Source organism: Hippocampus comes, unplaced genomic scaffold (assembly GCF_001891065.2).
Source record: "Hippocampus comes isolate QL1 unplaced genomic scaffold, H_comes_QL1_v1.1 scaffold48, whole genome shotgun sequence".
Lineage (NCBI taxonomy): Eukaryota > Metazoa > Chordata > Actinopteri > Syngnathiformes > Syngnathidae > Hippocampus > Hippocampus comes.
This window is the reverse complement of record NW_017808403.1, coordinates 807,128-830,711: the sequence shown is the minus strand read 5'-3', so window position 1 is coordinate 830,711 and position 23,584 is coordinate 807,128. Positions and strand designations below refer to the sequence as shown.

At 50.7% G+C, this 23,584-nt stretch overlaps 4 protein-coding genes across 7 annotated transcripts in view; 2 read left to right on the top strand and 2 right to left on the bottom strand.

The window, feature by feature from the left end:
• Positions 1 to 4,758, top strand: part of neurl4 (neuralized E3 ubiquitin protein ligase 4) — a 19,727-nt gene extending 14,969 nt beyond the window's left edge. The window contains exon 30 of the mRNA XM_019858207.1: positions 4,673 to 4,758. Within this exon, the coding sequence (XP_019713766.1) occupies positions 4,673 to 4,758 (86 nt within the window). The remainder of the gene's footprint in view (positions 1 to 4,672) is intronic.
• On the top strand, positions 2,377 to 15,423 carry arhgef15b (Rho guanine nucleotide exchange factor 15b). The gene is made up of 16 exons (XM_019858278.1): positions 2,377 to 2,649; positions 5,417 to 5,879; positions 7,233 to 8,072; positions 8,143 to 8,188; positions 9,014 to 9,066; positions 9,458 to 9,663; positions 9,750 to 9,910; positions 10,000 to 10,152; positions 10,227 to 10,356; positions 11,151 to 11,225; positions 11,306 to 11,398; positions 11,470 to 11,633; positions 11,708 to 11,872; positions 13,150 to 13,220; positions 13,294 to 13,398; positions 13,783 to 15,423. Exons 2-16 carry the CDS (start codon positions 5,513 to 5,515, stop codon positions 13,941 to 13,943), a joined length of 2,790 nt encoding a protein of 929 aa, XP_019713837.1. The 5' UTR covers positions 2,377 to 2,649; positions 5,417 to 5,512; the 3' UTR covers positions 13,944 to 15,423.
• Positions 14,243 to 16,204, bottom strand: LOC109508309 (uncharacterized). The gene is made up of 2 exons (XM_019858206.1): positions 15,689 to 16,204; positions 14,243 to 14,617 (listed from the first exon to the last, which is right to left on the bottom strand). The coding sequence occupies exons 1-2, from the start codon at positions 15,941 to 15,943 to the stop codon at positions 14,243 to 14,245; spliced, it is 630 nt and encodes a 209-aa protein (XP_019713765.1). The 5' UTR covers positions 15,944 to 16,204.
• A 1,048-nt stretch (positions 16,205 to 17,252) lies between these two features.
• On the bottom strand, positions 17,253 to 22,257 carry LOC109508363 (uncharacterized). 4 transcript variants are annotated; one of them, XM_019858288.1, is made up of 17 exons: positions 22,181 to 22,257; positions 22,047 to 22,090; positions 21,888 to 21,977; positions 21,554 to 21,681; positions 21,355 to 21,492; positions 21,220 to 21,288; positions 20,505 to 20,684; positions 20,118 to 20,214; positions 19,844 to 20,040; positions 19,243 to 19,587; positions 19,060 to 19,177; positions 18,754 to 18,959; positions 18,550 to 18,667; positions 18,122 to 18,294; positions 17,987 to 18,054; positions 17,408 to 17,700; positions 17,253 to 17,336 (listed from the first exon to the last, which is right to left on the bottom strand). In XM_019858288.1, exons 1-17 carry the CDS (start codon positions 22,201 to 22,203, stop codon positions 17,287 to 17,289), a joined length of 2,337 nt encoding a protein of 778 aa, XP_019713847.1. In that variant the 5' UTR covers positions 22,204 to 22,257; the 3' UTR covers positions 17,253 to 17,286. The 4 variants fall into 4 exon arrangements, with proteins under 4 accessions (XP_019713847.1, XP_019713848.1, XP_019713849.1 ...); XM_019858289.1 differs by having other exon boundaries at positions 20,505 to 20,675; positions 22,181 to 22,256; XM_019858290.1 differs by lacking the exon at positions 22,181 to 22,257 and having other exon boundaries at positions 21,554 to 21,745; positions 22,047 to 22,142.
• Between the last annotated feature and the right edge of the window lie 1,327 nt (positions 22,258 to 23,584).

Below are 23,584 nucleotides of genomic sequence, written 5' to 3'. Positions count from 1 at the left end.
GTGCAGTACGAGAACAAACAATAGCGATGGCCTGGCCCATTCATTGGTTATGACCTCTTTTAAATCCACCAAAATTGGTGGATTTGTACATACAGTATGTACACATCCATCTTGGTTTGTCTAGTTCAGGGTGTACACAGCCTTCGCCTTGAACACGGCCGGTGAGGATCAGCGGCTCGGATAATGGCTGACAATCAGCCAACTGTATTTTATTCTGCCAAAGATTGGAATTGACATCAACCTCAAAAAAATTCAGATTGGTCGGGCCATAATAATATCGTAAATCTGAATGTCGGGAATTATGACAGCTTGGGGGGGGCGGGGCTTAATTCTATCATCATTATTTCATGCTCAAAGTCATTGGAAATTGCAAGCACAAAGCATCTGTACTTGTACTCACTGCAAGGTGACCGCAAGACCTGACAGGGGCCAGATGTTGTCAAATTGGCTACCCAAGGCAAAAATGGATTGAACAGCTTGTAAGCAACGGGCCGCTGTCGTTCAAACCGTCAATCGAGAAGTAGGGTTACTTTCCTATTTGACGAGGGCATCTTGTGACATTTCACGGTGAACACAAGAACCGCTAATAGAAGTTTTTCAATGAATAATGGGGGCGAGGTTTAAAAAAAAAAAATAAAAATCTGTTCGAACCTCCCAAGAGGAAAGTCCAAATTCCCCTCAAAGCTGGTAACATGGTTTCCTACCACTACTCCTTTTCCCACTGCATTTTTTTATCTTTAAAAAGGTTCATGGTTAAAAAAAAAAACGAGGCGTCAACAAATGAATAAGATTTCCGATGTTTTCTTGAGAATAGTATTAACGGGGGGGCAAGAGTTTTTCTCGGTTTGCGTTTTCACTCCCGGTTGAAGATGAAAAACCTTCTCTGAGCAGCTGGCATCCAAGCAAGATCCTGAGGCTTTGTCTGACGACAGGAAAAACAACACTTCCAGTCAAAAATGTGAACAATATTTTATGGCTATAATTTATGGCCTAGTGCTGCTTTCAATTTTTTTTTCTGTATCTTGCGTTGTACATAAATATCGTCCTGATTTATATAAATAAATATATATATGAAAGAAAATAAACTGACAGTATGCACAACTGGATGATTTGTGTTTTTCACCCTCCACGCCCCAAAAAAAAAGACATTGGACACCTTCCTTTTCTGTCAAATTTTATTTAGAGTAGGAAACGGACATTTTTATTGCAGTACACAATCACACTGTTGTGAAAATGCTGTTGATTTCTCGCTTATTAAGGCCAGGAGTGTGTTTTCGTTTCAGCTTTTCACAGAACTTGCCGGCTTCCTGACGTTTTAAGATCAGACAACAAAGCACGAAGAAACAAAGGCGCTCGGAGACTCATTTTTGAAGCTTGGTAGGTGGAATTCTTTGCCATTCTTCCTTGATCTCCAGCTTCAGTTGTTCAATGTCCAAAACCAAATTGAACATGTGGACTCGTCAGACCACAGAACACTTTTCCTCTTCTTAGATGAGCTCGGGCCCGGAGAAGCTGGCGGCGTTGAGTGTTGCTGATAAGTGGATAAAGTGCTTTGCAAAGTCAAGTTTGAAGTTGCCCTTACGAATGTAGCGTCCAACTGGATCGAGTGACATTGTTTTCTCTCAAGTGTTCCTGAGCCCACGGGATATTATCCTTGACATAGTGATGTCGTGTTTTTTTTTTTTTTTGTGGGGGGGGGGGGGTTGATGCAGTGCCACTTCCATGCCGTGCTTTCTCCAGATTCTCGGAACCTTTTTGGCAATATTCTGGACCATAGAGGACGGAATCCTTCAATTCCTTGCAATTGAGGAACATTGACCTGAAACTGTTGGACTCATGCGTTTGTTGACGAAGAGCTGAGCCTCGCCCCCACCTTTGCTTGTGAATGACAAGGGAAGCACCCACCACCCGTTCCCACTTAGCCTGTTCACCCGGCGGGATGTTCCAAACAGGGTGTTTGATGAGCATTCCTCAACTTTCCCAGTCTTTTTTGCCACCTGTCCCAGGGTTCTTGGAATGTGATGCAGCCATAAAATTCGAAGGGAATGATGATTTGCCGAAAACAATCAAGTTGATCAGTTTGAACATGAAAGATCTTGTCTTTGTCGTGTATTCAGTCGAAGATAACTTGCAAAACATTTGTATTGTGTTTTTATTTAGGTTTAAACGTCCCACCTTGAGTGGAATTGGGTTTGTTCAACACGGGTTGTGGTGTTGAAGCCTTCACAATAAACGTCTATAAACCAAAGTGTCCTCGAAACATTACGTACGACGGTTGTTTTAATTTGAAATTCATGACAGGATTCTCGATTGCAATTAGCCTCGCTGGATCATTTGTGCCCCAGTGGAGGGAGGGAGGATTGTCCCGCCTTCGGTCGTCTCTACTCTGGACTTGTGCGGGTTCCAACAAAGAGAAAGCCTCGAGCACTTGCGGGCGGGGGACGCCGCCCGGCGAGCAGCCCGTAACTTTTGCTCCTTTTGTTTTTATTGTTCATTTCTGATGGTACGATACTTCATTAATCCGTGAACTCGGACGCTTGGATTAAAAAAATTAGAGAATCATCAAGGCCAGTGGTACCGTTTTTGCCCAAGATGTTGGAGCGCCGAAACAGCTGACAAGTAATGTTGACTTGCGTCCGAACTATCCTGGTGAGCTATTGGTTCCTTGTTTCATTTTGTTTGTTTTAATCAGACGTTTACTATGAATTGACAACTATATCGGGACGCTTCGTTGGAAATTCCGATCCGAAAGCACCTGTTCCTTCGAGGGCTTTCACGAGTTGGCACTGAAGTCAATCTGCCCGCTGTCAATTCTTTGTCAGAGCGGCATTTCCTGCTGCGAACTCCTCGGCAAACCGGTGTGTGTGTCATTTCATTAAAAAAAACAGTTAAAATGTAGTAAGAACCAGCTAATAACTCCCCATGAGACTGTACGCCACAGTAACGTTTCGTGATCAGATGAAGGGGGTGGGGGGGTGCTTTTCGTCCACCTCTTGTGCTACCCCCCCCCCCCAAAATATTGCACGCTGACACAACAGATGGCATACACACCCATCTGCCCTCCACAATGCATCGCTGTGTTCATGGAAACTCTTTTAGACACTGAATGATTTGTGCAAATGAGAGTATGATTTGAGGAATCAGGGCGTATCGGATATGTGTAGGATTTATGGTACGGTTAAAGCGAGACAAAAGAGGATGTCACCCACGCAATTTCGGTTATTTTTGACCCGGTGGATTTAAGAACGTAGATTTTTCAAGTGTTTGTGAATATTCGACGTTCTCAGCCCCGATCGAGTTTTTACCCCCGACATTTGAGAACAAACATCAGTACTTTCTTCGTCGCGCTACTATTTTCAACCTTGGTGGCTGGTAACGTCACAATAGAGAAAGTGCACAATAATGGGTCCAAGTCAGGTGGCGTTTCCGGTCACACCGGACAATGGCAAAAACCTACAAAGTCACCCCTTAGTGTCTGCGAAAAACTCTCATTCAATCACCACGAAATGTTCTCTTCTCCGTATCGTTTTTGCCTCCCCCTCCAAAATCCCCCGAAATTTTCCAGAATGAAACCTGAAACCTCCCCGTTTGCTCCAAAACAAGTTCACTGACTCAGTGACACACGCGCGCGGCGCTCTCCAAACAGGTCCGACGAGCCGGTTGACGTTCTAAGAAATTGGCGTCGCACTGGCGCAGCGAGGGACTGTACAAAATGTTATTCCATGTGCAGTCGACAAGTAGAAATTTATTTTACCCATTCATTGCGGCGCTTTGTCATCCATGAATTCAAACGAACAAAGGATTTCTCCGCAGCCCTTTCCCTTGCGTAGCATAACAAGGACTTGGCTGCAACATGATCGAGTACTCGGCCTTGTTTGGTTTACGTGTCGTCATCGCTCAGCCAACAAGGGTTGGATTCTTGTGTTGATGTTTGGTTGTCCGCTCTAATGTCCTAAAGGGATGGACTCCTCCTTGTGCAAAAGTTGATTTTGCGCTCCAGTCCCGGTTGGCGCTTCAGCTGGTTTGCAAGACATCGGGGTCTGATGCTATTGTCGAAATGTGCCACAGTGATGATTAGCTGTGCCTCGGGAAATCACCCAACCTAACTGGAGAGATCATGATTTCACTATACGGTACTGCATGCGGTAAATTTCCTGTTCGTACGAACCTTCTACGGGGACTGAGCCCTGAGCAAAAAAAAAAAAAAAAGTCTGCCAATAAAAGGGGCGTATAAAAATGGAGGACACAAGATGGCGGCAAAGCTCTTAAAACTGAGAGGACCATGGGCCACCAAACCACGTTTCTCGCGTAATCGGTCTCGTCATGAACTCATGTTACAGAAATGTTGTCTGCGGTTCAATTATTTGACACAAACAAACCACCGTCACACCAGGCGAGGCGGTCGTTTTACCTGGCGCACAAGCCTGAATAATATGTTAGCACAAATTGACGCGGCGTGAGCTAGCAAATAAGCGTGCTAGCTCATTACAAAAAAAAACGGTACAGTATACAATAAGTCACCAAATTCCCCTTTTGGCATTTATACTCGCAGTTGCAAATGTTATGGGATACAGCAAAGTAGATTAACACGGGCCACTCGTAGCCTGTGTCACGAGAAAACCATAAATGTACTTTCAATTTCAATTTTGACGGTTTAAAACTGTGCTTTGAGGGACAACAGAGGACACCTCAAACAAGATGCAAAACACCATCGATGAATTAAGCCGAAGTAAAAACACCAAGATTGCAGCGGAGTAACTCATAGATTAATCGCTTTGCTCTTAGCACAAACACAGCAAATAGACATGATTTTGAGAAATAACCGAGAATAGGTTTAAAAAAAAAAAGGGCAACTTTGTGAATGACAAACCTTCAACCCAGTCTGCTAGATCCAAAAAATGAACCCAATCTTGGGTAATAGTAACCCAATCTGCTCAAAATCCATCCAGCGTGTGGGTACGTAAACCAACACAGCATTTTGTGTGCGTGTGTGTATTTTTTGTCACCTTTGTTTGGTGAGCTGCCATCAACTGTTTGATTTGATATAAAATATGTGCCTTGCCACAATAACGGTTGGGAAAGGCTGCTGCTCTGTACTGGGTGTGTTATGTCTTTCCGCACTTTTCTTATTCGTCGTTCCTTACAATGAGTCTTTTCATTTTGTTATTCATTTGACGCAAAAAGTTGGGTCAAATGAATAACCCACAAAACAATTTTGGGTGGGTTCCAAAACAACTCGCTTCTTGAGGGTGTTTTGTGGGTTATTCTTTCGACCCGACTTTTGGGGTTGAAGGAATAATGTTGGGTCAGTCCCGCTTTGACCCAATTTGGGCTATTTTGAGTGTACCCTCCAAAGGAATTGGACAATTGAACCCGTCCAGACTGACAACTGAGACCCATTCTTTCCCCTCAACAGGTTTGGATGACGTGCTCGGCCGGACAAGATCCCTCGGGGCCTGGCCTCTGATCGGAAGCGTATCATCAGAGAAGACGACCCCACCCGCCACCCACCATGTCTGCCCAGGAAGCAGCTCAGCCACCTGCCCAGTTAGCTGAGGTCAAACCCAAGCCGGACATCCCCCCGAAACCGATGGAGAGAGCATCCTCCCTGCCGTTGGAAGAGGACGACAGGCCCGCCAGCCCCTCGGGCGTGAACGTCAAGAGGATCGTGAACAAGTTCAGCAAACACCGGGTTGTGCCGGCCAAAGCGACACAAAGGCAGATGAAAAGGCAGCCGGTGATCAAACCCAAGCCCAGTACTGGCAGGAGCACTCCACTCCATCCGCCTCCGCTGCCCAAGAAGAGGACTCGCCTCCCGCAGGGGAAGAGCACGGAATCAGAGGACGGCGACGGCATCTGCGCCGAAGGAGGTCGCTCAGGTACTCGGCATTAAGCTTGTGCGCTAATTACAATAATTCTACTGCGCTTTCCCGCGCTTTGCAGGTGTGGCAAATATGAACAAAACAGGTTCTGTTGGTCACATGACTAGTTTTGCATCTGATGTGTGAGTGTGTGTATGATCGTGTACTGGTGTCAAGTCACATCGTCAAATTTAAGCCATCGAGTAGCGTCCCAAAAAACAAAACAAAAAAAAAATAACCAAACAAACCAAAAAAAAAAAGCAACATGACAGAACCGGTAACATTTCATGCACGGTTCTTTGATTTCAATGTCAACGGTCCGTTACATTCCCGTTTTAGGATACAATCTCACTTCCCTGTTTCAATTCTGAGACGATTGAAGATGTAACCCGGTCCAGAATATTCACCACACGTAAGAGGAGTCCGAGCTTGAATGGCGCCCTGTGCCAGACGCTCCCCTTTGGCATTTATGACATTGCGCAATAGAAATCCAGTTCACGTCTCTTTATTTATTAATTTCTTCACGCCATGTTGCCACGCGCTCAGTCATGGCGCCCAGTGCGGCCGCGTGTATTGCACATGCCAGAAAACGACACTGACTCTGAATTATGTGATGGTGTGCATCAGAGTTATAATAGTTTGAATTTTTCATTAGCAAAGTTTTCATTTCTTTTTTTTAAATTCAGTTCTTATGTGTATTTAGTGCAGATTTGCAATTTTTTAAAATTTGTTTGTTTTTAATTTTGATTTTTATATGTAAAATGTTCTCGATTTTATTTATTTATTTTCCCCTTCCCTGTGGTCAGTCTGTTTATATAATAATAACACGAGGGAACAGTTTCGGGGGGGAAAAAAATCTGTTGAGTTCAATTTTTATGCTGATTAAAAGTGAAATTGGCAAACTGATTCCAAAGATGCACTCACTTTTTTTTCTCGCATGGCAAGTTTTAATTTTTTTTTTCTCCACAGCTCGCCAGAGGTTTTCTGTAAAGCTGACACATAAACGAAAGAAATGTATGTTCAAACGCCAAACAATAAAATCAAACCGTAGGATTTAGTCTGACCTTGAACGCAAATTGCCGTAGACGGTCGGACCAACGAAAAACGAGCACAGGTGTCTGCGAGTAAGCAAAGGCGGTCTAAAACCTCCCCCCCTCTTTTGCCACTCTCCCTCTCATCCGTTTCCGTTCAATTGTCCGTATTGGATTTCAGCACGGCGGCCCTCCAAATTTGAATCAATATTTGAAGACGCCACTTGGGCGCCGCGCTCTGTTTCCAGAGCGAACGGCCAACTCGACAGTCAAAATTGAAAGTGGAGGACGGGGTGCTTGCCGTCGAGCCTAAGCGGAGATTTCTCGTTGCTTCTCGCAGACCCCGATGGGAGAGAGGTGGACGCCCAGTCGGTTGTTGGAAAAGCAGAGGACGAGGAGGTTCCGGACGGGGCTGCCGGCTCCGGCTGCGAGCCGAGCTGCTCCTGCGCGTGCCACCTCCAGAGGCCCGGCATGAAGCTGGTGTGGGTGCCGCTGCAAGACGAGGACGGCAGCGAGGGCGGCGACGTCTTGGGGGAGGAAGGCTCCGACTTGGCCTGGTCGGACGGCCATGCGGAGGGAGAAGAGGAGGCGGACGAGGGCGGCAGCAAGACCGACGACGAGGAGCTGGCGCGTTACACTGCGGATGAGAGTGAGGAGACCAAGCCGGAAAGGGCCAAGTCCCAAAACTTGTTGCTTATCATAACGGACGAGACTCCCAGAAGACTCTCGGATCCGGGACCTCCGGTTCCCGCGGCGCTTCCTCAGCTCCCCGCGCTCGCCCCCAAACACAACACGTTGCTGGCCGTCAGGCACACATCCGCCGTGGAAGAAGAGGGCATTTATGAGTCCATCATCCCCACGGTGGATCCCAGCCATAATAAGAAAGCCGCTCAGGAGCTGGACGTTCTTCACTTGAAGGCGCCCACGCCGGCTCGCAGGTTGAAGCCCCCGGAGATCCAGCGCGACGGCGGTTCGGCGCCGGCGGGCGACGACGCGCCGCCCGCCCTCCCGCCCCGCGTGCCCATGACTCAGGACGCTCGCAGCCTGGCGGAGGAGCGGACATCGCAAGCCATTCCCCCCCGGCCCCCGGCCAGCCCCCACCTGCCTCCGAGACCCCCGCCGCTACTGCCCAAGGCGGATTTGGCCAGGGACGCCAATAACGCAGCCGCACAGAGAAACGGTTTGGAAGCAACGAGCACCTGCTTGTCGACGGCCGGTAAACGATGACCAATGTGTGCTTCGTCTTTTAGAAGGAGAGAACGGCGAAGGAGGCAAGGAGGATTTGGCGGAAGAAGCGTGAGTTTGCGCCCCGCGCCCCCACTCGCCTCGACGTGACGCGCCAACATACCCGTACCGCAGTTTGGCGTTGCCTCGTCCCCGTTTCAGTGTTCCCAACCTTGATGTCGCTCTTTGATGCTGTCGCGCCGATCGTCATTTGTCACCGAGGAAAAGACTTCGCTTCATCTGATGGGCAAAAGCTGTGGCGCAGCATTCTGGTGCCACGCAAGTCCCAACAGGAGGCAGACAGTCAAAAGTGACACGTCGTCACCATACGCAGCAAACCGGCGGCGCAAAATGAAATGCAACGGTCCTTGAAAATAATGAAATCATAAATGAGACGACTTTGTCTAAGAACGAACCAACGGCAACAAACCGGGCTGGCGCGGCCACTTTGCATTTTCATCCTCGTCCAAACACAAAGAACAGCAAAATAGGAGAATCGCAGATTCGGACGTTTTGCCGAGAAGCTTTGCGGGGACGTAGAGGCGGTCGGCAGGTCAAGGCCGAGATCGGCGTGACCTCCGCCGCAGCGGCTCGCTAGCGATGAGCCTTGACCGACGACCTCTGCGGCTCAACAACAGCTGCTTTCGCCTCCTCCCTTGGTGGCGAACAAGCTGCACTTCTTACTTTAGCATCGAGTTAGCAAATGCGCGACCCTTTGCCTTGACATTTCCACAATCCTCACGGAGTGCCATGAATTGAGAATTTTTGATCACGCAAAATTCCCCCCCCCCCCCTGTGTGCGGGGGCGCGTGTCGATGCGGTTGAGCGTTTTGTCGACCCCACTCGAGACCCCCCGCGCTGTGTCCCCCCCTCGCTCAAGCTGTCGTCCCGTTGCAGGTCTGCGACCAAGACAGAACTTTCCAACAGCTGGAAGTCCCGCCTGCAAAATGGTGAGTCATGAATTTATAATCCAAGTGGAGTAAAGACCCAGGTATTTGTGGGGGGGGGGGGTAACGCAGCCCTGTGGTAAAAGAACCCCCTGCCCCAAAAAAAAAAAAAAACCCACACATACAAATTGATGCATGTGGCCAAAAATGAAGGTGAACAAGCTGAAAACGTTGTGAGGCTTTTCAAGGTGTGACATCCAAAACTGCACTTAGCTCGTCTCACTTTTGTTGACACCAGTGGCTACTTTCATACTTGTCTGGACTCTGGCGCCATCAAAACAAACAAACCACAAAAAAAAACGTACGGGCTTGGGTTTGGGTTGTAATCCGATTCGGCGCGCCGCTCGTCGCATTTTCTCCGGACGTGAGCCTTCCTTATCGCCGGCTCCAACAGAGCCTCTGTACCAGACGTACCGGGCCACCGTCATCACCAAAGAGATCCGCCGGCAGACGGTTTGCCGGAACATCAGCACCACGACCGCGGACTACGCCGTCGAGTTGCCCGCCCGCAACGAGTGCACCCTGTGGCAGAACCTGCCCGCCGTGCGGGACAGCGGCGTCCTGGAGCGGCTCGGCCCGGAACAGTGCAAGTATCAGGAGGTGAGGGGAGGAAAAGCGGCAGCTGGGCCGGCTTCTTCCGGGCCATCCCGGGAAGGGCGGCCCTGAGCGCGAGCTCTTCCGCGCAGAGTATGTTCGAGGTCCTGACGTCGGAGGCGTCCTACCTTCGCTCGCTGCACGTTCTCACCGAACACTTCCTGGAGAATCGGGAGCTGGAAGGGACGCTGGTCATCAGGGACAAGAAGCCGCTCTTTTCCAACATCCTGAGGATCCGCGAGGTCAGCGAGAGGTGAGGCCGGCCGCTCGCTCGCACCGATGAGCCCGCGCCGCTCCCTTCCTCGGGAGCGGCGCCGCCCACGGCGTCCTTTGCTTTTGTAGGTTCCTGAAGGACCTGGAGGACCGCGTGTTCGAGACCATCGTCTTCTCGGACATCTGCGACATCATCCACTACCACTCGCAGCACAACTTCCCGGCCTACATCGACTACGTCCGCAACCAGATCTACCAGGAGAAGACCTTCACCTCGCTCATGTACGGACGCGGGGGCTCGGCCTTCCCTTCCCGTGAGCGTGGCACGCTAAGCGCTTGCGTGGGCTCCCCCGCAGGAAAAACAACGCCTATTTTGCCGCCGTCATCAACCGCCTCCAGGAGTCGCCTCAGTGCCAGCGGCTGCCGTTCATGTCCTTCCTGCTGCTGCCGTTCCAGCGGATCACGCGCATCAAAATGCTCATTGAGGTGAGCGGCCAAGTCGCCAACGCGCCACGCGGCCTGAAAAGAAAGAAATGCCTTTGCCTCCGGTCTCCGTCAAGTGGAAGCGATGCGTGCGTCCTCTACATTTCGCTCGCTACCCTGGCGGAGTGGAAAAATGAGCAAGCGGACTCCACCGAATCAAATCAAAAAGACTTGGCCCACATCAAGCCTTTGGTGGCTCGACGGTATCCCACTGGGTCGGCGGGGGGCTTTTCCACGCCGTGACCACGAGGCGCTCTAACACGCCGGCACCAAACCGCACGCCGGCTTTCACGTCGGACGCTTTCAATTTTGCTGCGCCTTCGTCCTTTTAGGTCCCAAAAGAACCACACACCCCAAAAATGTCGAGCCCAAAGTTTTGAGAGTGAACGCAAACTACGAACAAAATAGACTTGCTTAGAATCATGCTTCATAAATAGCATCTCAATTTTCTCATGCCATTGGTAACATAAAAACGTAAATATCACTCAGTGCAGTTGAAGCTGCAATTTAGAAGGATTTCCAAAACTCAAGTGAAGGGAAGCATTTTCCAAGAAAATGAAAAGTCTCAAAACCAATCAAAAGGAACGGAATTGCCAAAAAGACAAAAGTTCCAACGGAATGCAAACGGAAGAGGATGAAAAGCCTTTCGGGCGAATCCTTTCGGAGCAAACGCGCATGACGCCGCGTCGCTCGGTGCAACGGCCTCCCGGCGACACGTCCCGTCGCCCGAGTCGCCGCGCGTTGCCGTTCGGCCGGCAGGAAACGTCAAGTCGAGCGCTCCGGTTTTGTCGTTCCAGAACATCCTGAAGCGGACCAAGGAGGGCACCAAAGAGGAGCGGATGGCCTCCAAGGCTTTGGCTTCCGTCTCCAAGGTGACCTCGCTCTCTGCCGCCACCTCGCTCGGGACGCTCAAAGGCCCGCTGACCTCATTTGACCTCTGGCGCTTGCGCAGATCATCGACGAGTGCAACACGGAGGTGGGCAAGATGAGACAGATGGAGGAGTTGATCCTCATCTCCAAAACGCTGGAGTTTGACAAGCTCAAGGTAAGCGGACGGCGCCAAAGGCGCCCGTCGACGCCGTGCCGCCAGTGGCTGACGGGACGCCTCGGCGGCAGGCCATCCCCATCATTTCCCAGACGCGATTCCTGGAGAAGAAGGGCGAACTCCAGGAAATGTCCAGAGGAGGAACCGTCTTCCAAATGAGAGTCAAGTTCAACCCCATCTACGTTTTTCTCTTCAATGACCTTCTCATCGTGACCACGAGCACCGTCAAGAAAGGGTGAGCCCGAATCTCAAGCGTAGCGCCAGTGCGTGGGCGCACCTCACCTCACCCCCCCGCCCTCGATCTCACAGCTCCGAGCGCTTCGTGGTGCTGGACTACGCCCACCGCTCCCTGGTGCAGGTCCAGGCCCTGGAGGAGGACAGGAGCAGCGGGCCGTACGAGAACTGCTTCACTCTCATTCTGCTGGAGAACCACAACGGGCGCATGATCGAGCGCCTCATCAAAGCGCCCTCCCAGTGAGTACGACAGAAGCGTCGTGACGCCAACCGGACCCGTGGTGAACGCAACGGCCGTTTCAAGGTCGCGGCCAAGTATGCTCAAGGGTAAAATATCATCAGCGTCGCCATGATTTGGACGGTGAAATCCAGTTTCAAAACATGGCATGCGTTCAAGTGTCAAAACTTAGCTTGAAATCAGTCTTCGTTTCCGTGACGTCTCGAAAACAAAGCATGACTTGCATTTCAATTTACCCCATGTGCGTGTGCGTGTGTGTGTGTGTGTGTGTGTGCGTGTGTGTGTCTAATTCATTCATGTTGCGTGTTTGGTTGCACAGTAAATTGCAACGGAGGTGCCGTGAAACAACTTTGGAGTCGCAACATCTTTTTTTCAGCCAGCTTCCTTTCTTGTCCGCCAAGGATGCTGCCGCTTTTTGGGTGGAGACCAGGGGTGGCCAAACTTTTCCGTCGGAAGGCCGCCGACAGAAAAATGGAAAGACGAAAGGGTCACTTTGAGTCTTTCGGGGCCAGCGGTGACTACCGTGGACGGCTTTATCGTGTTATCGCGGCGCATGAAAGGGTTAAATTCGTCGAATTTTTGAAACACGCCAAAGTCGGTCAAGAAAGCAATTCTTGAGCATTTGGATTGTCGAGTTCATTTCATCGGCGGTCTGTTGAAGGCGTGAAGGCAAATAGTTGAGTTTTTTTGGGGGGGTGGCCAGCGGCCCTCTCTCTCACGGAATAGATCCGGCTCTGCACTTGACGGCGGCCAAATCTCCACATTCAGAACCCCAGAAAAATGGAGGAAGGTGACCATTTTTCAAACAGTTTCTGGAGAATCCTTCAGAAACCAGCCCAAGAGCACAAACTGCTTCTTCCTCTAATATTGAATGACCTCCATCAATTGGTGTTCTTTGAATCAGAAATGCTTTCTGAAAAGCTCTCCCGTGCCCAAACAAATGTCCTCGACGTCGTGGCTCTGGCTATTTTTCGGACACTTCCCTTGTCACTCCTCCCACTTCCAGCTTTTTTGAACTCATCTTGCGGCGGCCCACGTCAAATGTCGTTTTGAGTCGATTTTATTCATTCCCTTTTTTTTTTTTTGTCATGTCGCGGGCCGCTGAAAATCAACAAATGGCCCCCAGGGGCCTCTGGTTTGGACCCCCCGGGTCTAGACTGTGAAAGCCTCTCCGAAATACGTCCTGCTGACAAATTCAACTCGATTTGACAAAAGCGATGAATTGCCCAAGCCGGCTTGCCTGTGTCCACGTCCTGACGAGCAACCTCTTTTGGGACAGGCCGGACATGCACAGGTGGATGGCGGCCTTCCCCAACAAAGAGGAGGACGACGTGGTCTACGACGCCTGGGGTGAGCGCAAACTGTGACATGAGCCGCTGCTTTCGAGATTTTGAAGCATTGACAGCGCGTGCGTGCGTCTCAGACTGTCCTCAGGTGCAGTGCGTGGAGCAGTACGCGGCCCAACAGGCCGACGAGCTCAACCTGGAGCCCACCGAGATTGTCAACGTCATACGCAAAACAAACGAGGGTAAGACGAAATGCGCCGCTCGAATCTTTCTCTCATTAATTGGCAACCAAAACATGAAACGGGGTTACATTCTTGTTACTTGCTTTCATATCTAACACAGTCATCCCTTGTTTTTTCGCCGTTAACGGAGACTAGAAAATGAGCTTTTTATTGGTAACTTTTGCCTCTGTGACAGTTTCAACTCTCACTTCAGCCTTAGTCGGAGCTGTCACTGCATCAACATGAAACGATGCCTCAAAAAGTCCGTATCGGTGGGGGAACACAAAAGAAATGGGTGGGGGGTGGGTGGGAACAGCTGTATTTTTATTTTGGTGCATTTACATTTTGGGTCGGGCTTAAGAATCCAGCCTCGAAAACCTCCGGGTCAATTCTCCGCTTCCACAGGTTGGTACGAGGGCATCCGCCTGTCCGACGGCCAGAAGGGCTGGTTCCCCGTCAGCAACATCATCGAAATCACCAACGAGCACGTGAGGAGGCGCAACCTGAAGGAGCGCTATCGCGTCATCCAGGCCGCCAGCCAGGTCACCACCGTCAAGAAACTTTAGCTTGGACCTTCACGGCAACATTACGGCCGTTCACTTTCATCACGCAGGAAACCGGTGATGAACTGGCCAACTATTTATACAAACTTGTGTTTTGAAGCCGCAACGGAAAGTACACGGAACCCGATCCGATGCTGTCAACGTGTCAAACAACAATAACAAACTGGACCTCAGTCCAAAGAAAACAGACGTTTTGGTGTACTTGGAAACGTTTTCAAGCTGCTGTCCCCCGGCATCAGGGATGTTCCTCGATCGGGGGTGGCGGCGGAATGGGCAGCAGGTACTCCTCATAATGCTCCACGTCATCCAGTCGCCTGAATTCCAGCCATCCCGCGCCACTCGCGCCGTCGGGCGGATCCAAGCCTGCCCAGCTTACCTGCCGTTTTTGCCAATTGTTCAAGTTGACAACTTCCCATGATATTTTGCAAGCCTACCTGAGGGTCTTCTGGGTCTCGGTAACGCAGTTTGAGGAGACACGTGACGGCCAGGTCCTCCTCGGCGCTCAGCTGGACAACCGTCCGTCCCGGGTGACCGTCGCAGCACGGCATCCACGTGGGGCCGCCCAAGACCCTGAAGGCGTGCGGCCCGCGCGGGAAGGGGTCGGCTCGATTGGGAGGAGCCGGGCTCGTGCACATGAGTGGCGGGGGAGTGTTGAGCCGGAGGCCGCTCCATGCCGGCTGGAGAGAAATGGGGAGTGACGAGAGAAGAACGCCACAGCGGCAACAGTTTTGTGCTTATTGGATTCCCAAAAATTCACAGATGGGATGGGCCCGTGAAAAATATTGAACAGATTCTCGACATATTGTTACATTTGCTGGAGCCACCCCCCAAAAAACACACTGACTCCAGTGAAACAATTTAAGAATATACCGGATGTCAAACTGTTTTCAGATTTTTACCGACGCTAAATAAGGGAAAGATTTTTACTGTGTATGTAAAATGTCCGATTTCAGCTTCTTTACACTTGATACATTATTTCATAAATTATCACCCGCCACCCGTGTGAGGATAAAAATGTGCATATTTTAAAAAAATAGTTTTAACCCTTGATATAGCTACAATAAAAGTCATTATTTCCTCAAATATTTTTGAAACGGATGTAAAATTATGAATTCTTGACACAAATCAATCATTCAATACAATAGTTTGGTGAAATAGTACATATTTTTATTAGGTTTATCAAAAATATGCAGAACCCATTGTTTTATTTTTTGCATTTAAAATAAATGGATTGTTTGATACATTAAATATAAATGTAATTTATTCTATTTTGTTCATGACATGAACTATTTGAACCTCTTTGTGAGTGTAAAATGGTTTCATTGAATATTTTTTTACACCAAATAAATGAAACCTGGCCTATACTGCCAGTAACAATGGCTTGTTTTAGTCATTTTTGATTTCCACTAAGTTAACCACAAATCCATTCAAATTTGATGTGAAACTGTTTACTTCTTAGTAAATCGGTGAATAAATCTAAAAATGAAATCCAACTTTTCGTCACACGAAGCAAATCAGCCAATCACTGATGTTCGATGTAACTTTTGTGCGTTTTACGAATATATTTTTTTTAAATTGGGAAATAGTGTTCGATAAATTGACGACCAAGCATTTAATCGGCTGTGAATAAAAACGGGAAGGCTTTCCAAAAACAAAAATCACGCGAACTGAGTGTGAACAAGTGGAAGCTAGCGACAAAAGCGTTGTTGTTCTTTTGCCGTGTTAACCGTCCTGCTTTGGACTCTTACCCCCAAAAGTCTGGCAGTGCGGGGGATCGCTCCCCACCACGGGGTGGCCTCGTAGTAGCTGGCGGGGGAATCCGAAGAGGAGTCCCGGTCCCAAATTGGAGCCCAGATGAGGTACTGCCTCGGTGGGGAGAGGCCGAGACCTGCGGCCTCGTACTCGGCCATACGGGAGGGCTGCTGCAGGGTCCTGTGGGACGACGGCGGCTGCACTGCGCGCCGGGGCACGGCAGGCGACACCAACTCGCGCTTGGGTTCCATGCAGAAAATCAAGTTGGGACACTTTGGCTTTTTGCCCCTCGTGGTCCGACACTTGACTTGGGTGCAGCTGGGCAAGTTCGGAATCGGACTCTCCTCGCGCGAAGCGGCCGAGCAAATGAGTCCCAACCGCTGCAGCGGCGCCCTCGCGTGGCTACAATCGCACCTGCGTGACGCGGGTCCAAAACGGCAGTCGGTCCGGTCCAATCGACGTACTGTCCTTGCTCGTCACCGTTTTCGGGACGACATTTACATTGAATTGCTTTGAACAATTTATAGAAGGTAGGATCTAATTTGTAGCACCGTGCTTCGTATTTTGTCATATTGTGATCCAAAACACTTTTTTTTTCCACCTCCATCACATTTTACAATGTCTTACCACTTAGCAACCCATAAAAATACGAATGGCTACTTTCCTCTTGGCCATGGTTTGACTACATAAAGTGACTTTCTTTGAGCTGGCTAGCAGCTGATGACTCAGGAGAAATGACAAACTATTATTTTAACGTTTTAGTCTGAATGGAGTGTCGTTCAACCCTTTACCCCTAATGGTATCAAAATCAACAATCCTTCGTTTTTTGTTTTTTTTCCCCTCATTTAACAAGTCCAAGCGTGGCAGCTGACACAGCTGGCTTGTCCTTTTGAGCATTAGCATTTGAAACCCTGCCACATTAGGCCTGCAGACGTATCTGTTAGCAGCTAGCAAGCTAAGCTAACTGGAAAGGCATCTTCGACATACAGTAAGACAGGTTTAGGCAGACAAATGATTTATTGAGCGGTGCTACATCATTAAAGTTGCGATCGATGTACTGCGTAACCTAAAAGCAACATAGCTCTTCCGTTACAGGACAAAGCAGCAAACATCTTTCACTCATCCAGACGACACTGACGATTCCAGGTACTTGACAACATCAAACTCCCCGCAAAGTGGAGACGCCCTTTCTAATTCAGTTACAATGTTGTGGTAGCTCACTTAGGGGAACAAACTGTCTTCATCTGAGCAGTCTGATTTTCAGAGTTTATCCAACAAGTCTGCGTTTGCACGTCATCTGTTCCTCGAACCAGCTTCACTTTTTCTACAGGCCGACTTGGAGCGATGGCTGCCAAGGGTGTCCTATTCGGGATTGATTTCATGAAACCAGACAAGGGCGAAGAATTTCTCCGAGCCTTTTCCTTTTGCCTGCGGGCCCTCGAACGAGGCGCCGGAAAGCAAGCATTGTGGTGTCAGGAAGAAGCTCGAGACGTGACCAAGTGTGCGGTTGGTGCAACTTGAGTAAAGCAGTCAGTTTCCCCAAAAGGACCCGTTTAGTACTTTAAGAGTGAATACAGTTTTATTGAATTTACAGTTAAAAATCTATTCCATTTCTGCCACGCTGCCATCCATATCCATTAGCACCTGTCAAGAAATTCAGTCGGTCAGAGCATGACCGCAGGAGAGCCATTTGAACAATTTTAGGATGCCTTAACCTTTTTTCACGTCAGTGTGAGGTTTGCCATGTTTCGACACCCGGACGTAGCGCACTGCGGGATTGGAGCCCAAACGCTTGCGGGCCGGAGTGGCGCTGCTCCTCATCGCCGCGGCCGTCGTCGGAGCCGCTCTGGTTGTCGTGACGGGACCACGAAGCGCCGCCGTGCCGATCCCCGCTGCGGGCCTCTTGGTGAAGATAACGCTGCCCGTCCCGGGGTCGTCCGACTCGAACCTGTACGTGGAGAAGAGCCTGTGCAGGCCTTCCAGAGGATACGCGCACTGCACCACCAACCTGAGGATCAACGGCAGATCCCCAACACACACATTCACGGTACAGCATTTGCAAATTTGTTTTGTGGGAACCTTTTTCGGCTCCGGCCAATGCAAGAAAAGTACTGCGGCGATTGGTGTCGACATTTACGAGAGCCAACTCCCGAGTTTAGATCAAAAACTGCCATCACCGATGATCCCAAAATCGTCGAATATCTTAACATTGCCCGTAACGGCTCATCGATTTGAAAATAAGCTCCACTAACTGCCTCTCCTTCTTTTCTCCATGTCAAGAGAGAGATACAAACCTTTCGTCGGCATCCTCAGAGCCGCTGTAGAAAATCTCATTTTGATAGATCACGTGACCACGGTGGAGCTAAAGGAGTGCGGGAGGAAGATAATGTCATAATTTGCAAACCGTTACGCAAAAGTTGGGTACGCACCTTGACTTTGGAGCGACAGCTGTTGAGCGGGAAAGAGAAAAGTGCCCTGGTATCGTCGGCTTCTGCGGGGCCGCAGAAAGTGTCCAGTAGGTTGCTCGTAGACGGTGCGGCACCGCTGGGGGTTATCCGAGACAAGTCAGCCACCACCGTCATCCTCCCATCAGTGGAACACACTTTCAAAAAAAAAAAAGTGCAACCCTGATCTGAACAGCAAAACACCTCCACCAGGTTGTGTACACAAGTACATGGATCAACGAGCTACCGATAGCCAGTCCTTGCGACGGCTCCCCGGACAGTAACCAGTTAACCTTACGCACTCATTTTGCTGATGCTTGCGTCGCTCTCAAGCGACACACACCCAGTCACAGACACGACAGCGGACAATGTGGGTTCCAACATGCAAAATACTGCTCTACTTACTTACTTACCAATGAGTTCTGAGGTCACAAAAGGACAAGTCTTTGTAACGGCTTTTTCAACCGCTCCCGTTTGACGCTCCTTCACGAGGATCTCAAAAGTGCCCAAGAACCTTTCCAGGGTGATTTCCTGAAACAAATGACAGAGCCCCAATTTTTTTTTTTGAATGGAGTTCTCCCCACTGGGAGAGAACCAGACCCAGGACCACCTCCGACCTCGTAGCGGAAGCCCCGCGAGTGGAGCGGCACATCCAGCTGCAGTTTGTGACTCTGGTTGCTCATCTTGTATCCGCGCCGCGCCGCCAACTCCGGCGTCAGCGTGTCCGAGCCCACTCCGATGGACCACAGGAAGTCAAACGCCCAGTGGTCCGCGTCGAAGCTGATGCCGGACTCTGAGCAAACTGCATTCAGGACTGGGGGAGCTCAAAGCAGAATTCATCACTGATATCCGGTCCCAGCGCAAAAGGCGCGAGGTGACATCCGCTCAAGCGACCGCACTCCTCATGCCACGATTTGACTCACAGGGGCCAGCCAGTGCCGTGACGCTCACAGAGTAGGCGTAGAGCTCGTTTTCGGGCAGAACACTCAGCGTGTAGTTGATGTCCAAACTGTATTGCACAGTTCCGTACACTTGCTGGTACTAGGGGGAGAAGACTCGTGAGTGGCACCCTTTCAGAGGACCGGAATTCAAAGAATGAGCTCTACCCGCTGCGTGACGGCGGGGTCGTCAAAGGACACCTTCAGCAAGTAGCCGTGGCCGCGGCTGGGTTGCGCCACGGCGGCGACTGAACAGGAGTTTGTGTAGAGCGCCTCTCGCCCGTTGAGTCGGAGCAAAACCAGGCGGACGTCCTGGGGCACGTCCCCCAGGTAGACCTGAAAGAGGCGCTCCTCGATGACACTTCGGTTCTGGGTGAAAAGGGGGCGCGGCAGCAAGGGCGTGGTCAGCATCCGGTGAAGGCGCAGCCTGGTCTCCGCGTCCTCGTCCTCAAACATTTGCTCCAGGTGGACATGGAAAGTGTAGAACTCGTAAAGGTCGCCACTCGCAAAACTCTGCGGTCGGGAGAAGCAACCGACTTGTAAATTTGTGAGACAAATAAAGCTTTTCTTATCTTTTACCTGTCACCACACATACGTAGATGGAGATATCTACACACATTTTTTTTTTTTTAATTCAGAATGGAATCAGGACTTGTAACACCTCATTTCTGCTTCAACTCATTCAGTACCAGCCAATTCTAGACCAAGTCTGAAAAGACGTTTAAAAACGTCTTTGGGAGTGAATGAGTAGAAAGACTTGAACGCAGACCTTCCTGAGTCCACCCTTTGCATCCAAGGGTATTCTAATCCGGACCGTGTCATTCTCCGTCACCACGTCGCCGCTGCCGCCGTCCTCAAAAATTCCGCCGTCAAAGCTAACGCCGACCCGTGTGACATTAGGACCGGGATAGGGCGCCTCCGGAGTCTTGAAAACCACGTGGCCGTCGTCCTCGTAAGCACCTTGGTCTGTTCAAGAGATGACGTGACCGAGGACGGGGGGGGGATCGGAGGACTTTCCGGGCAAGCCAGGAGAGCGTACGTACGCATGGAGCAGGTAGCCACCAAGTCCACCATGATGAGCGACCAGCGCCGTCTGGAGACCAGAGTGGCGTGGACCACCTCGACGGGGATGCCGTTCACCTGAGAAGTGGAGAGAGTTCAAGGAACGGAAAGGGCCCGGTACATTTCCGTGGCATGTTCAACTGGGAAACGAGGCCGATTGGAACGTTAGCTTCGGGGGTAGAACGCGGACGCCGTACGCCAAAGAGTCGGCGATTTGCTAAAATTGGGACCGAACAAATGGAACGCACGAGTCGGAGCACCGCTGTACTTGAGTGAAATCCGTTTCAAATCCCACAGAAAAAGGCAGCCATCCACTTTGCGCATTTGTGTTCATTCCCCAAAATGTCCACCATTTCGAGAACTCTGACCATGGCCATGAACGAATCCGGCTGTCCGTAGGGTGTGCGGAAGACCAGCCTCTCGCCGCCAAGGTGGAAGGCGTACCCTTGCTCTTCGGCATCCCGCAGACTCATGGGCTCCATCTGCTCCTCATCCCTCTGGAACATCACCTGCCAGTCCGAAGTCGAGGAGCCGTGCGCCTGCAGAGACCGCAAGAGGATCCCAACCGACACATTCAAGTAGGGTTGACCGTACGGCCGGAACCGCTCGTGTGGTCTGATGAGACAAGATCAACTTTTGGGGGTTCTGAGGGCATCGAGCATGAGCGGCAGTAGCCAGGCCAGAAACAAAGACGAGCGTCCTGCTGACAGTCAGGCGCGACGGTGGCGGCGGCGAGTGTCGCGGTCCGGGGCTACAAGAGCGCTGCCGTGCCTGGTGCGGCTGTCGTTTGCCAAAATGTCCCGTAACACCACGCCAGCCTCCCAGGAAATGGGCCCGAGCAGAATTTCAACCGAAGCCAACAACCCCTGCATTCCGAAAGAATCCCAGGGTGATGGTGCTGGACTGGCCACCTCCCTCGACCTCTCCCGACCTAAACCCTGTCGAACTTCCAAAAAAGGGAAGGTCCCAAATCTCCTCATGTCATTGCGCCAAAGGGGATTCGAGTTTTGCAGCGGCGGCGGCGAGCGGTCAGACGCTGAGGTCAGACACGTTTCGACATCGAAGCGTCACGGCGGAACTCACGTGTCTGAGAACATTCCGGTTGTCCTCTTTCGTCCCGGCGGCACACGAGACTCCGCTATCCACGGACACCTGCCGACAAACCGGCACACGTCCGGACCCGAACGGAAGGGAACCGAAGCGAACCGGTCATCGGACCTCCATGTAGTTGAGCTCACAGGAGACCTCTCGCGGGGACCACTTCAGCGACGGCACGCAGGTCTTGTTCAGCCCGTAGACCACGTCGCCGTCGCGCCTCGACAGCAGGTTGAAGCGGAACGCGAACGCCCGATCGTCCTGAGAGACCAGCAAAGCCGTCAGTATTTGTGGTTTCCTTGCATTGAACGCCCGCAGATACCCGCTTGTCCGTGTGACAGCTGAAGTAGGACGCGCGCAGCTCCGCCCGTCCGCTCGCCGGCGAGACGGTGACGCTGTAGCCGCACTTGGCCGCGTAGCCCTCGGTGATGGCGTACGTGCCCGTCCTGTCTACGAGGTCAGAAGAGGCATGGAATGTCATTTGGGGGAGGTCCAGGTTCGATCTCCACCGTGGCTGCAACTACACCCGCACCAACCCTCTCATGTCCTTACAATAACAAACTATTCATTCTGTCATGTTTGCAACAAAAGTCAAGGGTGGGTGGGCAGGAATTCTCTCCTGAATCCAAGCATGACGGGACCGCAATCGCTCATACCAACGGCCTCAAAGCGAGCGTCATCCCCGGCGAACGAGAGGTCCACGGCTATCACGAAGGAACGATCGTGACACTCCATGTCCAGGACTCCTGCGAGCAAAATGCCAAAATGGTTGAAACGCTGCTCGGGATTTCCGCAAAGCGGGGCTCATCCCGTACCATCGGGAACGGGCTCGGCCGACACGGACACCAGCGACGCTGCCCTGCAAGACCAAACCGCACACATTAAAACAAACAAACCAAAAAAAGAAAAACAGGGGAAATTGGGTCGTTTTTTCCCCCCACGCACTTACCACAAATAAAAGACCCACGCCATGGTTGGGTGCGGCGAGCAGGAAAGCGGCTTTTGATGGAACCGAGCGGCCAACGGGAGGCCCCTCGTTGCCACGGCCGAGGGTGCCACTCATTAGCAATCACTCAGCAGCCGTTTGGCTTTGAGGGAGGATTCTCCCACAACGTTTTCTGCCCCTCTCATGAAATTTCCAATCATCCAAGCGCGATGCGTTGATTTCATTTGAAGATTTCAATTGTAACTTGTCGCTGTGCTAAAATGGATTCCTAAATGTGGTTTTAAAATAGCAAATGGCCCTTGAGCACCCTCGACAATGTTTTTTTTTTTTTTTTTCCCCTCTCCGGTCCCTCCCTCTTGAGCAACTTGCCTTTTCTGTTTTTCCTTCTAAAGCTGCAGTGCCTCAAAGTTTGCTCTTGACCAGTTAGCATGGCGGCGAATACAGCTCGCACTTGGAGATACAGTGATCCCTCGCTATTTCGCGGTTCGTTTATTGCGGCTTCAGTGCATCGCGGATTTTTTCAAACATATTCATCTAAAAAAATAAAATAAAAATTAAAAAAAAAATACACTTTTTCATATACATGGAGTACAGTACTGTATATGTTGCTCTATGTGACTCGCTGTTGTTTTGCTGACTTTCGCAGCTTCGCGCGGACCGTTTGTGGACTTAAATTTTTTTTATTTTTCTTTCTTTTTTTTTTTAAATATAGGTTAATTGGTCGCTACTTCGCAGATTTTCATTTATGCTTGGTTTTGGTCCCCATTAACCGGGATAAACGAGAGATTACTGTACACTCATTCATGCCTTCGTCACATCTTGGCTGGATGACTGTCACGTGCTTGACTGTGGAGTCAGCCGAGCCTCCATCAAGCGTCTCCAGTGGGTCCAGAATGCCGCCGCTCGCCTCTGTAGTCTAGCTCGCACTAACCTATGCGAAACTAGGAAGTCAAATGAAACGTCTGTTTTCAAAACTGACCGAGACCGTTCTGCCCTTCGACCAAGGAAATGCACAATCGGCCACTGCGGCGCTTTTCTGCGCCCGCGTTGGCGTGTCGAGTCGGTGAAGATGTCGAATGGACCCTGACGATGTGCGGTCCCATTTCTGCCGCTGGAGCGCACAAGTCAAGCCGTGGTCAGATTGATCCGCTCGAAAGGGGGGTGGGGGGGGTGGTTACGATCTTGAAGCGGCCCGCTCGTCCGATGTCGGAGGCCTTTGGCGACAGGGCCTTGACATTTGCATAATGGCTCCCCCATTGCGTCGTCCGCTGACTAAAGCTGTCGGCAGGGAGTGTTGGTGGAGTGTTGCTGGTTAACATTTGAGTCACTGTGTGTCATTAACAAAGGCCCTCAGCGTGCGGGGGCCTCGCCTCACGGTGTGCTTGCTCGCCCAATGGCTAATCCTGA

What these genes read in the sequence shown, in the direction of transcription:
- arhgef15b (XM_019858278.1), top strand. Translation starts at nt 5,513, where the DNA reads ATGTCTGCCCAGGAAGCAGCTCAGCCACCTGCCCAGTTAGCTGAGGTC. An exon ending in AACAGTGCAAGTATCAGGAG is followed by an intron (nt 9,664 to 9,749) that starts GTGAGGGGAGGA and finishes TCTTCCGCGCAG; the next exon opens with AGTATGTTCGAGGTCCTGAC. An exon ending in AAGACCTTCACCTCGCTCAT is followed by an intron (nt 10,153 to 10,226) that starts GTACGGACGCGG and finishes GCTCCCCCGCAG; the next exon opens with GAAAAACAACGCCTATTTTG.
- LOC109508309 (XM_019858206.1), bottom strand. Translation starts at nt 15,943, where the DNA reads ATGGAACCCAAGCGCGAGTTGGTGTCGCCTGCCGTGCCCCGGCGCGCA. An exon ending in GCACTGCCAGACTTTTGGGG is followed by an intron (nt 14,618 to 15,688) that starts GTAAGAGTCCAA and finishes ATTTCTCTCCAG; the next exon opens with CCGGCATGGAGCGGCCTCCG.
- LOC109508363 (XM_019858288.1), bottom strand. Translation starts at nt 22,203, where the DNA reads ATGGCGTGGGTCTTTTATTTGTG. An exon ending in GTGAGCTCAACTACATGGAG is followed by an intron (nt 21,289 to 21,354) that starts GTCCGATGACCG and finishes GTTTGTCGGCAG; the next exon opens with GTGTCCGTGGATAGCGGAGT. An exon ending in ACCCCGCCGTCACGCAGCGG is followed by an intron (nt 19,178 to 19,242) that starts GTAGAGCTCATT and finishes TTCTCCCCCTAG; the next exon opens with TACCAGCAAGTGTACGGAAC.